Source organism: Diabrotica virgifera, chromosome 1 (assembly GCF_917563875.1).
Source record: "Diabrotica virgifera virgifera chromosome 1, PGI_DIABVI_V3a".
NCBI classification, from domain to species: domain Eukaryota; kingdom Metazoa; phylum Arthropoda; class Insecta; order Coleoptera; family Chrysomelidae; genus Diabrotica; species Diabrotica virgifera.
In genome coordinates, this window is record NC_065443.1 from 257,585,801 (window position 1) to 257,600,321 (window position 14,521).

The 14,521-nt window shown below is 33.1% G+C and overlaps 1 protein-coding gene across 1 annotated transcript in view; it reads right to left on the reverse strand.

Annotated features, from left to right (window-relative positions):
- Positions 1-6,582: 6,582 nt before the first annotated feature.
- LOC126883601 (ankyrin-1-like) overlaps positions 6,583-14,521 on the reverse strand; it is a 42,829-nt gene continuing 34,890 nt past the window's right edge. The window contains exon 2 of the mRNA XM_050649256.1: positions 6,583-10,381. Coding sequence (XP_050505213.1) covers positions 8,721-10,301 — 1,581 coding nt within the window. The 5' untranslated portion in view covers positions 10,302-10,381 and the 3' untranslated portion in view covers positions 6,583-8,720. The remainder of the gene's footprint in view (positions 10,382-14,521) is intronic.

Sequence of the window (14,521 nt, forward strand, 5' to 3'; positions counted from 1 at the left end):
TGTCCGACAAAATTGTTTTCGCTGTTTATATGATAAAAACCATTGATTAAAATAAAATGACCGATGTGGTCATAAATTTTTTTCTTGCATAAAATTGACAACTTCGTCACCGCTTGACAGACAAACGCCCCACTACCATAATGCGCCAAGCTCCAAATTTGTCCGACTCCACCCAAATAACAAGTACAAAAAGTTTCAACGGTGTGGTCATAAATAAAAAACTTTATATGTGGGCCGAAGGCCTATTATGGATTACATAATAATTGCATGACATTTATAGCGACTCCAAGTCGATGTTAGAAGATTAAATGTGTTAGGAGAGCTCAAAGGGCAACATGGTTCCATGATGCCAACCTGTTGGTCTGTGTCCATTGAACTGGCAGAACCACAAGTTCTCATCGAGCAGGGAACCATGTTGCCCTTTGAGCACTCCTAACACATTTAATCTTCTAACATCGACTTGGAGTCGCTATAAATATCATGCAATTATTATGTAAACCATAATTCTCGATATACCCATTTTCAACAAATTGCTAGTTTCATGTACTACGCAGAACGCACTGAGGATGATCTGATCCAGATTGAAAACGTTTTGCAAATCCTTTGGATGACTTTTAATGTTTTTTAATAAAACTTTTTTATACCAAAAATATATTGTTACTATGGAACGCTTACAATTTTGAACATCTTTAACAAAAAAATACTTGGATCACAGAATATATCCTGATGTATTCTCTGCTTGGATCTTCCATAAATAATAAACAATAAATAACTTTTTATTAAGTTCACGTCTTAAATCAATTATTTATCAAATAGACTGTTAATATTATTTAATCAACAACTCAAAATAGTCCCGATGCCATGTCAAATATTTAAAACTGTCACTGTGTCTTGTCATCATATTCTATTTGACTCAGTGCATTGTATGACAAAGATAACGAATGTTCGATTTGGAAAATATCACCACGGACATGATTTTCTCTTAGTTTTTCACCCCTGTAATTTATTAAAATAAACATTAGAGAAATTTCAGGAACTTTCGGCCCTCGGTAAGAACGTAATCTTTCATTCTGCGTCTAAATTTTTCAAAACTACTTATTAGTTTTCTCAGGATTCGAAAAAATGATTGCGTACCCATTTCCTTAAGATTGGGTTTTGTTGTATTGTTAAATAAATTGTTTAGAAAATTATTATTTGTTCATTTGATAGTTTCACTATCTTCGAGTAATTTTCTCCCTAAATTACACTCGTGCATCAAAATAATCAGATAATTTAGCTTTCAAGTGTATTGCCTTTTAAAAACCACTCTCGTTCATTTTCACATTTTGGCAAAAGAGCCCGACTCCGAAGGTGTAAAATTGACTCTTTCGCTCTTCTAATTGAAAAAATATGAAAATGAACTTTAGCAGTTTTTAGACAATACGCTTTCAAGAAAAATTATCGATAATCTTGATGCACTTGTTAATTACCCCGATTATTTCATTCATAGGAGATTCTGACCAATAAAAAGCTACAGAAATCTAAATTAAATTGATAATTTTTGATAATTTCCCGTCGTCAAGTATATTACGTCAGATGCCCTTCGTTGCTATGAAAACATACATTCAGTGACATTAATGACAATTAATGATTTAAAAATTATAAAAGTGATGACTTTCAACCGTAAAATATTTATAACAACTGTGTGTTTAATTGTACTAATTTGTACTTACATACAACAGTTTTTAACAGTTTTATTCATGAAATAATCGCAACAAATTGCACTCGATCTCTAAAATTAATATAGAATTTTAGAGCTCTTGTGCAATTACTACTGATTATTTTTTGATGATTTTAACTTCCAATCGTATAGTAAGATATTTGATCACGTGTTTAATTCTGTACAATCAGATTAAAATTATACTGAGAATTATCTACTGTAGAAAATTACCGATAGAATTTTTTTAAGTTAATTGTTTCTGTTTAATAGCAACCAGTTTCCTAGTTTTGACAACTGTCACATTTAAGAAAATATCCATAATATACGTATTAAAAAATAATCTTACGAATATCACACGACAATAAGAATAAATAAGAAAATAATGAAATAAAAATGTATACCATTTTTATTTTACTACTAATTATTTTATTTTACTAAACTACTTCGTCAAACTACTTCGTCAAGAAAATAATGCTTCATTTTTACTCAAATTTGTTGTCATTGGGAAATAGCCACTCAAGTCCTGCGGGCTCTCGTGTCTATTGCCAGACAACAAATTTTCGAAAAACTGTCGTATTATTTTCAATTTATTCTCACTCTCTTGTGATATTATACCCGATTATTTTTTGATGATTTTAACTTCCAATCCTATAGTAAGATATTTGATCACATGTTTAATTCTGTCCAATAAGATTAAAATTATACTGAGAATTATCTACTGTAGAAAATTACCGATAGAATTTTTTTAAGTAGATTGTTTCTGTTTAATGGCAACCAGTTTCCTAGTTTTGACAACTGTCACATTTAAGAAAATATCCATAATATACGTCTTAAAAAATAATCTTACGAATATCACACGACAGTAAGAATAAATAAGAAACAAATGCTTTATTTTTACTCAAATTTGTTGTCATTGGGCAATAGCCACTCGAGCCCTACGGGCTCTCGTGTCTATTGCCAGACAACAAATTTTCGAAAAACTGTCACATTATTTTCAATTTATTCTCACTCTCTTGTGATATTATACCCGATTATTTTTTGATGATTTTAACTTCCAATCCTATAGTAAGATATTTGATCACGTGTTTAATTCTGTCCAATTAGATTAAAATTATACTGAGAATTATCTACTGTAGAAAATTACCGATAGAATTTTTTTAAGTAGATTGTTTCTGTTTAATGGCAACCAGTTTCCTAGTTTTAACAACTGTCACATTTAAGAAAATATCCATAATATACGTCTTAAAAAATAATCTTACGAATATCACACGACAGTAAGAATAAATAAGAAAATAATGAAATAAAAATGTATACCATTTTTATTTTACTACTAATTATTTTATTTTACTAAACTACTTCGTCAAGAAAATAATGCTTCATTTTTACTCAAATTTGTTGTCATTGGGCAATAGCCACTCAAGTCCTGCGGGCTCTCGTGTCTATTGCCAGACAACAAATTTTAGAAAAACTGTCGTATTATTTTCAATTTATTCTCACTCTCTTGTGATATTATACCCGATTATTTTTTGATGATTTTAACTTCCAATCCTATAGTAAGATATTTGATCACGTGTTTAATTCTGTCCAATTAGATTAAAATTATACTGAGAATTATCTACTGTAGAAAATTACCGATAGAATTTTTTTAAGTAGATTGTTTCTGTTTAATGGCAACCAGTTTCCTAGTTTTGACAACTGTCACATTTAAGAAAATATCCATAATATACGTCTTAAAAAATAATCTTACGAATATCACACGACAGTAAGAATAAATAAGAAACAAATGCTTTATTTTTACTCAAATTTGTTGTCATTGGGCAATAGCCACTCGAGCCCTACGGGCTCTCGTGTCTATTGCCAGACAACAAATTTTCGAAAAACTGTCACATTATTTTCAATTTATTCTCACTCTCTTGTGATATTATACCCGAATATTTTCGGGAGATGACATGCTTGAATTAGTAACAGCATTGGATATGACGATTGCTAACACATTCTTTAAAAAGAGAGAAACTCAACTTATTACCTACAAAAGTGGACAACATCAATCCCAAATAGACTACTTGATGATAAGGAAAGAAGACATACGTGAATGCAAGGACTGCAAGGTAATAGTTAGTGAGACAGTAAGCCAACAACATAAGCTGCTTGTTCTGGACATCGAAGTAAAAAGCGAAACTAAACAAAAATATCGGAGAGCACCACAAAAAATCAAGTGGTGGCTGCTAAAAGATGAGAAAGAAGGTCTATTCAGGAGAAGAATAGTAGAAAAAATATGTTGGAACATGAAAGGAAGCCCTAATACAATTTGGAGAAAAATGGCCAGTAGTATTAGAGAGGCTGCTATTGAAATACAGTGGAACCCCGATAAGTCGGCCCCCGATAACCCGGAAGTCCGGCTAACCCGGACCGATTTTCATCAGATAAACATTTTGATTTTCAATATTTTGTATTTTTCAATTTAATTGTGGCTTATTTCCAATCAAAATAGTTAATTATCAGACAAACCTTTCAACAATAAAAATGTATGTAATATAATATTTGAGAGATAATGTGTACTTATGTGTGTAATTTGAACTATACGATATTAAAAATGACTCATAGCACACGCCGCTGAAACAACAGCCACCTGTCTGTAGTATCTATTCCTTTTTATTTCAAACTGTCAGCATTGTTTAGGAAAGACTATTTAAAAAATTATTTTATAAACAATGGTCTTTAGTATTGTGTGTCTTGTATTGTTCGCTTCCATTTGCTTACGTTTGGGTTTGGTGTTTTTTTTTTTAGTAATTTTAATGAGTAGGTACTGTGCATATTTATAAATATATTTCATGTTATTTCAATTCTAACGGAGTTTATCTGTAAGTATACCGTATTTTATTAATTTTTACCATATTCTCCGGCTATCTCGGATTTTCGATAACCCGGATCGGTCGCGGTCCCGATTAATCCGAGTTATCGAGGTTCCACTTTACTTGGGAAAACGCCAGGAAAAAAGTTTGAGGATAAAGAGACTTGGAGGTGGTCAAACGAAGTACAAGGAAAAATAAAAGAGAAGAGAAAACTATGTAAAAAGTGGCAAGAAACCGAAACCAGATCCGACACATCTTCAAAACTATATGGTGGAGAAAAAGGAAGCGAAAGTAGCAGTAGCAAAAACCAAAGCAGAATCGTATTCAAACATATACGATCAACGTGATACCAGGGAAGGCGAAACGAAGATATATAAAATAGCCAAACAGAGAGCAAAGAAAGCAAAAGATTTTAATCAGATTAGATGTAGCCGAGATGAAAATAATAAAATACTAGTTCACGAAAGGGATGTCAAAAAGAGATGGAGAAAGTACTTTGACAGCTTATTAAATGAAGAATTTGACAGACAGCCTGTAGAGTCAACGGAGACAGTAGCAGCAATGGTCACCAAAATAACAAACGAGGAAGTGGCTCAAGCGATTCAAAAAAAAAAGAAAGGAAAAACGGTAGGATCAGATGATATTCCTGGGGAAGTATGGAGAGCATTGGGAGAGACAGGAACAAGGTGGCTAGCAGGTCTATTTAATAGAATTATGGGAGTTAAACAAATGCCAGACGAATGGAGAAGCAGTATACTGGTACCTGTTTACAAAAACAAGGGAGATATACAACAATGTACAAACTACAGGGCTATAAAACTGCTTAGCCACACCATGAAAATATGGGAAAGAGTAATTGACAGACGGATACGTGAAGAGACCGAAATATCCGAGAATCAATTTGGCCTTATGCAGGGCAGATCAACAACAGATGCAATTTTCATTATAAGGCAGTTGATAGAAAAATACAGGAGTAAAGAAAAAAACGCTCATATGGTATTCATGGAACTAGAGAAAGCATATGATAGAGTTCCTCGAGAGATTCTGTGATGGGCACTCAATAAGAAAGGAGTCCCTGGTGAATAGGTAAAGATTCTGAGGGATATGTATGAGGGAGTAACGATTAGTGTTAGGACAGGTGTGGGAGAGACTGATAAATTTCATGTGAAAGTAGGATTGCACCAAGGCTCTGTGCTTAGTCGTATTTATTCTCATTAGTTTTGGACCAGATAACAGCGAAAATACAGGGTAACATTCCATGGTGCTTCATGTATGCTGATGATGTCGTGTTAGTAGGAAATAGTGAAAGAGACTTAGAACAAAAACTGGAACAGTGAAGGCAAGTTCTGGAGGAAAAAGGTTTAAAACTTAGTAGGACAAAAACAGAGTATATGGAATGTTCATTTAAAGATGGAGTTACTACAAATAAAATGGTATCTTTGCAGTAGAATTAGGGCTGGATGGATGAAGTGGAAAGAAGCCAGTGGTGTGTTGTGTGACAGAAAATTACAATGAAGCTGAAGTGAAAATTCTATAAAACAGCCATAAGACCGGCTATGATGTACGGAACTGAATGTTGGGCAGTGAAGAAGAAAGAGGAACAACGAATGCATGTGGCGCAAATGAAAATGCTTAGATGGATGAGTGGAGTGACAAAGAAGGATAAAATTAGAAATGAGTATATTAGGGGAAGACTAGGTGTGGCACCAATTAATGCCAAAATGAGAGAGCATAGGTTAAGATGGTTTGGTCATGTTCAACGTCGAGACGTTAATCACCCAATACGAAGAATAGCTGAAGTGCAGATTCCTGGTAGGAGTAGGAGAGGAAGACCAAAGAAGACCTGGGGGGAGACCATAAGGCAGGACATGTTGGTAAAGGGGATTGACATTGATATGACCCAAGATAGAATTGTGTGGAGAAATGCAATTAGGGAAGCGGCCCCGCATAGGGATAAGGCAAAGAGAATGATGATGATTTTCGGGGTATGCTCCGCGAACACAGCTATAATAAACAATGATAAACAAAGTCTACACAATATATTGTTTATTTTTTAATAAGAATAATATAATAGGCACATGCTAAACAACAAAATCGGGACCAGATGTAGTTGACAATATTTGGATGGTTGACTGCTAAAAATTATAATTAGCCCAGCAAATGAACGGGAAATACGGCGATACCGTCTAATTTACAGGGGCAACTACAAATTGCATGAAAATTTGGATTTAGGTTCTACTTACCCTCCACTTCAAAGTTGAGTTTGTGCCGTTGGTTGCTTTTACTTGGGAGTGACAATCACCCCTTCTCGGGGGGCGAAAAGACATACGTTCAAGATAAGCACGGAAATGGATAAATCGACTGATCATAAGCAACTTTCGTTTTATAGAGTTTTTTATGTAAGTCAATACTTTTCGATATACCTATTTGCGATTGAAAATGTTTATTTTTCGACAAAAAAAAACTACGTTTTCAAACGGTTTTCCGCAGATAACTCAAAAAGTAAATATTTTATCGAAAAAAATGTTCTTAGCAAAAGTGTGGCTTATAAAAAAACTCAAAACATGGTGTATCAGCAAAATCTATAAACCAAGTAAACACAAAATTACCTAGAGCTCATGAAAAATACGTTATTTTTCGTCTAATTCCAAATCGAATATTTCAACGTAAAATTGCCGAAAAATTAAACACTTTTCGAGAAAACTCCATTTAAACTTTTTAAAAGTGTTTACAAAAAGCTTCATTTTAATTGTTTATAAAAGTTTTTAGCATTAAAAATAAGCGAGTTACGCTCAAAATAAAGTTGGCCCCTCTTTTTTTGGTAAAAAAATCATGAAAATTTCCCCGTGTTTAGCTCCCCAAATGAAATTAATCGTTACCGTTTTACAAACAATTTACTTTAATTTTTTATTTTTATATGATCTGTCAGATTCACCGGTTTAAAGTGCTTATTTTTGAATGGGTTATAGTTGAAAGGGCTTGAACGAGTCACTATACACGAGTATATGCAAACTTTGAATAGCCATATCTTAACCAATTTTTGTCTTACGTAAAAGCAAAATGAAACTAGCATATTTATAACAACAAAACCTACATTTTTTTACTCTTTGAGGTTTTTTGTATTACTAATACTTTTTAAGTTATTTCGTAAAAAAAATTTTTCCAAAATTTTTAGAAAAATTTTTTTTACTATACAACCAAATTTTTTCAAAAACAAGCACTTCAAACCGGTCAAACTTACAGATAATAAATATAAACAATATACATACATTTAAAGTAAATGCTAAAGCGGTAACGATTAATTTTATTTAGGGTGCTAAATAGAAGGAGATTTTCACGATTTTTTTTACCAAAAAAAGGGGCCAACTTTTTTTCAGCGTAACTCGTTTATTTTTTGCGCTAGAAACTTTTGTAAAAAATAAAAATAAAGCTTTTTTTAAACACTTTAAAAAATGTTAATCAGTTTTTACCGAGAATTGCTTAATTTTCCGATGATTTCACGTTGAAATATTCGATTTGGAATTAGACGAATAAGAACGTATTTTTCATGAGTTACAATTTTGCTTTTACTCTGTTTATAAACTTTACTGATACACCAGTTTTTTCGTTTTTTTTTTATAAGCTACACTTTTTCTAAGAATATTTTTTTGGATAAAATATTCACTTTTTGAGATATTTGCGGAAAACCAGCTGAAAACGTAGTTTTTTTGTCGAAAAATAAACATTTTCAATCGCAAATATCTCGAAAAGTATTTTACTTACATAAAAAACGCTATAAAATGAAAGTTGCTTATAATCTACCAATTTATCCATTTCCGGGCTTATCTTGAACGTATGTTTTTTCACCCCCACAAGGGGTGACTGTCACCCCGAAAGTCAAAGCAACCAACGGCACAAATTAAACTTTGAAGTGGAGGGTAGGTAGAACCTAAATCCAAATTTTCATGCAATTCGGACTTGCCCCTGAAAATTAAACTCTAAAACGGTCATTTATTGGGCTAAATAGTTCTAACCGAATTTTAAACATACCTATTTATTAGATTTCAGAATGCTATAGCGTGGTCTTTTCAACCTACTCCTATATTTCGTCCATCTAGTATTAAGGGCCCCTATATGTTGATTGAATTATTAACCATTTTTAAAAGAAACAAAATAAATATTAAATATTATTAAAATACATCGGATTGTATCACATTTTTAATCTCAGTCAAGTCTAAGTAGTCCAATATTTTCCATCTAATTTCCAACGGTAACTTAGGTACAAATTTCTTCATTGCCAAGTCAGCATCTTTAAATAATTCCATCCTTTGAATACCTTTTTTAATATTGAATTGTATCAACGGATTAATATTACTATATATCGAAAACTCTTTAAGGCAATCTTCAATATTTTGTATCTCGTTTTTAATATTGTCGTTACATAGATATTTAATAAACGCGTTATGTTTATTGGAGTCGCAAATTATTTGATATAATGAAATAGTACTATTCTTTATTATCACATTCTTCATACCCGTTATTTCTTTTTGACAGTCTTTGCAGTATTGCGTTAATTCTTCAAAGAAAGGACAACCATCTGGAATAAACTGTTCAATGGGATTGTAGATTAAAACGGTGTATTTGATTATTACTTTTACAACGACCGTGTGATTACGTGGCCGATAAGCTCTAACAACTTCCAAAGCTAACGATAAAATTGATTCTCCTTCACATTCAGCTAGTTTTAAATCAGCTCCATTCTGAATTAACAATTCTGTAACATTTGGGCACGAGCTGTCTACCGCAACATACAAAGGCGTAACCCCTTGAATTTTCTTGTTAACGTCTGCACCATTTTCAAGCAAATATTTAACTATTTCAATTTGTTTAAATCTTGCAGCCACATGTAGAAGAGTACATTCTTCAGTTGTGCCCAAATTCACATCTACACCTCCGCTGATAAAATATTTTATAATTTCTATCCTACCCATTTCAGTTGCCAAATGGACTGGACAACGATTTCTTGATCTTTCCTCTAGGTTACTCATTGCACCGTTTTGAAAAAGTAATTTGACAATTTCGAAATAGTTCTCTCTACAAGCTATATATAAAGGAGTCCACTTAAATATATCTCCATCATTTATATTAACTCCTTTTTCTATAATGTCATGAACAATTTTAACTTTCCCGCTTATAACAGCATGATGAATTGAACTCCGATTCTGAAGATCCTTGAGATGCACATTAGCGTTGTTTAACAGCAAAAAGTCCACTAATTTGATGTAACCCCTGCTGGCAGCAATATGAAGAGGGGTCATTTTGTATTTTCCTAATTTAACATCTACATCGATTCCATTTTCTAAATAATATTTCACAATTTCTATATTGCCTACTTCTACAGCAAATAGGATAGGCATATCTATATCAACATCTGTACTTGAATACTGAACATTGGCTCCTGATTCTGTCAATAGTCGAACTAGTTCAAGATCGTTATTGAAAGTGGCGTAATGTAAAGGACTTCTTCCTCTACTCACTTCTGTTGCGTTCACGTCAGCTCCCTTTTCCACCAAATATTTGACTATGTCTGTGAGTTTGGAATGTACAGCTATATGTAGAGCCGTGCAACCATCATAATCCGTTTCATTAATTAGTGCCCCTCCTTCAACCAAATGTTGAACATCACATAAACTTCTACATTTTGTTGCTCTATGGAGTGGCCATATTCGGATTGAGCTAGGTAAAGTCCTCCTAAACATAGAATGTTCCATATTTAAGCACTGCCTTGGATGTATTAGTGAAATAGTTTGGGTCTATTGGTTCTATGTATGTCAGAATGGAGTATAAACATCTGCAACAAAAATATAAAGGTTAGTGTAATACCAAGCGATAGCATATGTGTCATATTTTTAAATATCGTGAAAAAACAACTTTATATAATATAATATGTTTAGTATAGTTGATTCTCGCCTAAAAGTATGTACTTTGTTATAGGTCTGGATCCCGCGTATGAAAAAAAAGTTGATTAATAGCAAGCTGAAAATTTGTTAATAGCTTAAGGGTGTCGTAAGTCGGACAAACTTTGATATATGGGAACACTGGAACAGGGGAAGTTTTAATTGTGGAACAGGTTAAAAATTTGGAAAGGTCAGACCACGAAAACGTCACATGTATTTTGTCAGACAGAACTTCCAATTGATTTGTTACCCTTTCATTAAACTCTTATGCAAAAATCAGGCTGCTATTTATCACCAAATGGGAATTATAATGAGTGGAACACGTAGAATATGTCAAACGACAGGAATTATGACAGGTGATAAATAGCACTCTGATTTTTGCATAAGAGTTTAATGAAAGGGCAATAGACCAAGAGGCAGCGCTGAGAAAACTCTTTGAATTTACTAAAGCTAGATTTTTCACAGTTGGTTACTCTGAGTGTGTAGAGAAACATACTGCGGTCGGTCAAGCGAAACGTAGAACAGGGGTTACTGAGAGGGTATTAAAGTTGCTTTCCTACGAACGTAATTATTTCCATTTACTAAGGCTGAAAATCAGTACACACATTCTAAATTAAATATAAATAAAAGTTATTATAGTCGGTCGGCTGTATGATGGGACAGAGCCGGTCGGTCGGCCCCAATATTCGATTGAGGAAATGAAGCATTTTGGCTCGCAGTTTTTTCGTCCAGCATGGATTTACTTGAAATTTTCACAGAAGGTAGGGAATAGCCCAAGGATCATTTTATATATCATGCCGCTATCATACGCTAAAACCTTGAGGGTGGTTGCCACCCCATCTCAGGGGGTGGGAATTTTTTATTACATTTTAACCATGTAATTCGATGGAAAAAGTGATTCTAAGAAAAAATGTTTTTTTTTAAATTTTCTTCGTAAAACTAATATTTTTTGAGTTATTCGCGCTTGAAAATAACAGTTTTTCGACGAAAAATTCGACTTTTTTAGAGGGTTTTTTTAAAATACCTCGCAAAATATGCATTTAATCAAAAAACTGTAGATATCGAAATTGTATCTTTTAGTAACACAAACCAAATTATTTTCCTATATCTTTAAGACCAATACAAACCGAGCTATGGCATGTTAAAGGTTAGCTTTTTTCGTCAAATGCATAATTTGAAATTTTCAAAGCCAAATAATGGGAAAAATTTGCATTTTTCGAGGAAAACTTAAATAATCATTTTTCAAGTATACAATTAGACCTTTCAAAAAAATAATAAATAATTTCTAGCATGAAAATTAAGCGACTTTTAATCAAAAAAATGCCGGGACCTGCTTTTCTCTACGAAAAAATCAGTGAAAACAACCCCCTAACTACCTTCCTAATTCAAAATTGGTCTTCACCTTTCTGTAGTTCCTTTTACATTTATATTATCAATACACTTAAGGAGTTTGACCTATTTAAAATGCCTAATTTTGGAAAAATTGGAGTTTAAAGAAAAATTGATTTTTTGCAATTTGGTATTTTTCACCTTTTACTTCAAAATATCTTTGAAAATACAGAAAATATGAAAAAAATTATAAGCCACTAAATTGTAGCTCTTTTAATGACTTAAATTACTCTGTGCATAGATTTTCATTACAGTGAATAGTTAACCAGATATAGCTGTTTAAAACCTCTATTTACCAGCAAACACCCCCTAATTCGAGACCTTTAAACCCGCCCCAATTAAAAACTAAGGCATCTTACGGAATTTAATTTACACAACCTTATAGCTCTTTAAACCCGCCCCAATTAAAAACTAAGGCATCTTACGGAATTTAATTTACACAATCTTATAGCTCTTTAAAAATCCTACAAAATCATTTTTGAGGGGTCTCATTACTGAGAGGGTATCAAAGTTGCTTTCCTACGAAGGTAATTAAATCCATTTACTAAGGCTGAAAATCAGTACACAGTGAGATATAATATTTTTCCAAAACTAGGCATTTTAAATAGGTCAAACTCCTTGAGTGTATTGATAATATAAATATAAAAGGAACTACAGAAAGGAGAAGACCAATTTTGAATTAGGAAGGTAGTTAGGGGGTGGTTTTCACTGATTTTTTCGTAAAGAAAAGCAGGTACCGACATTTTTTTGATTATAAGTCGCTTAATTTTCATGCTAGAAACTTATTGTTATTTTTTTAAAGGTATAATTGTATACTTGAAAAAAGATTATTTAAGTTTTTCTGGAAAAATGCAAATTTTTCCCATTATGGCTTTGAATATTTCAAATTATGCATTTGACGAAAAAAGCTAACCTTTAACATGCCGTATCTCGGTTTGTATTGGTCTTAAATATACTATTGTAAAATAATTTGGTTTGTGTTACTAAAAGATACAATTTTGATATCTACAGTTTTGTTGATTAAATGCATATTTTTCGAGGTATTCTCAAAGAACTCTCTAAAAAAGTCGATTTTTTTGGTCGAAAAACTGTTATTTTCAAGCGCGAATAACTCGAAAAATATTAGTTTTACAAAGAAAATGTTAAAACATTTTTTCTTAGAATCACTTTTTCCATCGAATTACATGGTTAAAATGTAATAAAAGATTCCCACCCCCGAGATGGGGTGGCAACCACCCCCAAGGTTTTAGCGTATGATAGCGGCATGATATAGAAAATGATCCCTGGACTATTCCCTACCTTCTGTGAAAATTTCAAGTAAATCCATTTTGGACGAAAAAATTGCGAGCCAAAATGCTTCATTTTCTCAATCGACTATTGGGGCCGACCGACCGGCTCTGTCCCGTCATATAGCTGACCGACTATAATAACTTTTATTTATATTTAATTTAGAATGTGTGTACTGATTTTCAGCCTTAGTAAATGGAAATAATTACCTTCGTAGGAAAGCAACTTTGACACCCTCTCAGTTACCCCTGTTCTACGTTTCGCTTGACCGACCGCAGTATGTTTCTCTACACACTCACAGTAATCAACTGTGAAAAATCTAGCTTTAGTAAATTCAAAGAGATTTTTCAGCGCTGCCTCTCCGTCTATAACAGATCAATTGGAAGCTGTGTCGGACAAAATACATGTGACGTTTTCGTGGTCTAACCGTTCCAAATTTTTAACCTGTTCCACAATTAAAACTTCCCCTGTTCCAGTGTTCCCATATATCAAAGTTTGTCCGACTAGACACCCTTAAGCTATTAACAAATTTTCAGCTTGCTATTAATCAACTTTTTTTTCATACGCGGGATCCAGACCTATTAGTTTTCCGTCAGTTTTCATCATTTCACAAAATTTCGCACGGCACCCTTCAGATTTGTTTATATGGGACATTTTTTTAATAGGAATCCGCAAAGAAACCAAATCAGAAATTTTTTTAGACGGGAGCGGCCTCACAACATGGACTATAATGGAGGTCGTGAAAACGAAAAATTTTACCTTGGAAAAGTTGCGGAAAAAAAAGAAAATTTAATTCCGAACGGTCCATACAGTGGACGTTACCCCGCGAGCGTACTCCAAAACAGTGGCGTACCGATAGATTAGCGGGCCCTGGTTCCAGTTGGGATGTGGACCCGCCCGCCCAAAAAACATACATTGTATATCAAAAGTTTTTAATGAAAATTAAATATAAATCATCATATTATGTAATATCGTATATTTATAAAAACTAAAGCTAATTTTTAGTCCATTTACTCACGGTTTTTGCTGTAAATTTTAAAGAACTGCTCGGATTAAGATCGGATAAAATTTGGCATCATACATATAGCTAACATGTCAAACAAAAGAAGTGATACCTATTGTGCCGATGTGCGTTTTGGCCCTGTGGGTGAGTTTCGCCCCTTCTCGAGGGTGAAAAACATACGTTCAAGATAAGTCCGGAATTGGATAAACTGACTAATTCTAAGCAACTTTAGTTCTATAGAGTTTTTCACCCAGTCAATACTTTTCGAGCTACTTGTGAGTGAATATGTTCATTTTTCAACAAAAAAAAAACACGTTTTGAGACGGTTTTTCGCAAATAACTCAAACATTATTTC